Below are 2500 nucleotides of genomic sequence, written 5' to 3'. Positions count from 1 at the left end.
GGAGGCAGCAGTGGAGTCGGTGGAAGCAGTGGTGGCTTCGGAGGCAGCGGCCTGGGTGGTTCTGCAGGCGCAAGGTAAGCTGAATATATATTTTTCCACTGGGTTTTCTTCTCGAGTAATGTGTCTATAGATTTTGACTTTTTCTTTTCAATCCATATTTTTAAATAGACAGAACTTCAGTATACATGAGAAATCATAGTTTGTGTTCTACTTACATTTTTATTTAGATATCAATTTCTTCATCTCTTTATTCATCTATTTATTTAACTTTTGAGGGTTGTTCTTTCCTTTCACAGCAAAGGCGGAAGCGGCCACCTTAGCACCAGTTACGGCGTACCTAATTAGTACATGAAACGGGGAACTGACTCAACAGGGAATGCTACTGCTGTCCTGCGTATGCCGATGTACACATCCACATGTGTACATGTATGAATATGAGCTATAATTGGCTACCAACAATAAAATGTTGATGCGTCAGTAATGACTTATTTTCCGTGGAACCTAATTATAAGGATAAACAAGTTGAAAATGAAGACGAAAGTTATAAGAAAATATTGATTAATATAGATGTGGCTCATATCTGTTTTAGCAACCCTTCAATAAGGAAAAGAAATGCAAAACTAACATTCAATTTGCTCTGAATCTTTAATTATCGATTACAAAATCACCTACAAAGAACGTAAAATATTGAATAAATGAATGAATAAATAAACGAATAGCTATATAAAATCAGAGAAATGGAGTGGATAACTGATACAGATTTATTAGAAATTATTATTATTATCATTCTTAAAAAGGTGGTCATACGAGTTTTATATGAAAAAAGAAAAGAGGCCTCTTAGCATATGCTGACTTGTTCTTCAGCTTCCGATAAGCATTGTTTGGAAGCAAGCCTACACAAAAGGAGAGAAACTGTAATCTACATGAAGAGGAGAGCCCTGGTCGATGGTTTTATCGCTATGTGACCAGGGTGCTCACGAGCAGAATTTTGCACGCGGCTACAAGATTTGTTGGTGATGAACATGCTCGTGAACGAGTTTTTAGGGAAAAATGTTTTGGATATTTCTGTTTAGTGTGAGGTTAGGACAGTAACTGAGAGGTAGGAAATTGTGTGATATCAAAGTATAGATCATTGACAGGAGAGAGAGAGAGAGAGAGAGAGAGAGAAATAGCTGGTGTTTGCACAAAAGGAGAGAAACTGTAACTGCAGTGAATAAAGGATTTTCTGTTCTTTGACCTTTTCTTATAATTAAAGACGGGTGTACTGTAAATAGCTTGTTGCTGAATTTAGAAATTTATAGACGAGATGTAGGAAGCATATCTAAGTTCTTACAACTATTCGAAATTCTGCAGTGTCTCAATATCACAAATTGCTGTCTTATAATCGTATATCCGTTTTAGCGGCGTAAATAATTTAGATTAAAATCAATATAGGATTGCTGGAAATAGCTCTGCTCATGCGGGTCCTTGCGATTTAGGATCAAGTTTATTATCCAGAAAAATGTGTCCCATCAGCACTTAGAAAGGAGACTCTTTTTTCATTAGTATGGACTGTCCCTATTCCTTATGATGACGTAAAGAAATACAGACGAAACAAAATCAAACGCCAAAAGACTGATGGTGAATGGAGAAGGAAAAGAAAGCCACATAATATGGGGTTTTAAGGATAATAAATAGATTCTATGAGCAGAAGGTCAAACCGCAAGACTTTTTCTTTTATTCTTGTTTTGAGGAAAACTATTGTTAATTAATTTAATGAAATAAAGACGAAGGACTATGATATTGGAGGGTTCATTGACGAATGAATCGTGGATGCAACATTTACCACTAATTCCGCTATTTTTGATATTTCGAAAACATACATATACACCAACACATATATACAACCATACACAGACTCAAACCCTTTTACACACATCCAGACACACCATACATAGACAAACACATTAGCACAAATGAACACTTGCAAACATACACTACAATATTATTCCTTGATAGTGAAAAAATACAAATTACTGATATAAAATACTATTAACAGATGAATTCCGTGACAATAAAAAAACAAAAGAAACATATTTGCACACATAAATATTTACAAATAAGTGTACATATCTATCTATAGGAATATATAGATATAAACACATACATATAAACATATGTATATGCATATATAAATGTGTTTATGTATGTGTCTGTGTGCGTACGTGTATATATTTTATCTGAAACTGTTCTAGCTAAATAGATATGTGTATGTATTTGAATGCGTATATAAATGTATGTGTCTGTATCTCTGTGATATCTCTCTCTATATAGTCTATATACTCATATATTTATATATGGATGTATATGTGTATATATGTATATATATATATGAACACACATATATATATATATATATGAACACACATATATATATATACATATATATATATATTCTTATAAATATTATTATAAGCTTGGTAAAAGAAAGCAAGATTTACGGTCTTGATTGATGAGGCTT

The 2500-nt window shown here is 33.2% G+C and overlaps 1 protein-coding gene across 7 annotated transcripts in view; it reads left to right on the top strand.

The window, feature by feature from the left end:
- LOC125040891 (glycine-rich cell wall structural protein 1-like) overlaps positions 1-2500 on the top strand; it is a 5102-nt gene that overhangs the window by 1004 nt on the left and 1598 nt on the right. For 2 of the 7 annotated variants that reach the window (XM_047635671.1, XM_047635667.1), the window contains 2 exons: positions 1-74; positions 297-477. The exon at positions 1-74 is cut by the window's left edge. The exons of the other annotated variants lie outside the window; for them this stretch is intronic. In XM_047635671.1, the coding sequence (XP_047491627.1) occupies positions 1-74; positions 297-345 (123 nt within the window). In that variant the 3' untranslated portion in view covers positions 346-477. Of the gene's footprint in view, positions 75-296; positions 478-2500 lie in introns of those variants that run through there. 7 annotated transcript variants of the gene reach the window in all.

The sequence above is a fragment of the Penaeus chinensis genome, chromosome 29 (genome assembly GCF_019202785.1).
Source record: "Penaeus chinensis breed Huanghai No. 1 chromosome 29, ASM1920278v2, whole genome shotgun sequence".
Classification (NCBI taxonomy): Eukaryota; Metazoa; Arthropoda; class Malacostraca; order Decapoda; family Penaeidae; genus Penaeus; species Penaeus chinensis.
The sequence above is the reverse complement of the archived record's forward strand: the minus strand, read 5'-3'. Positions and strand labels throughout refer to the sequence as shown.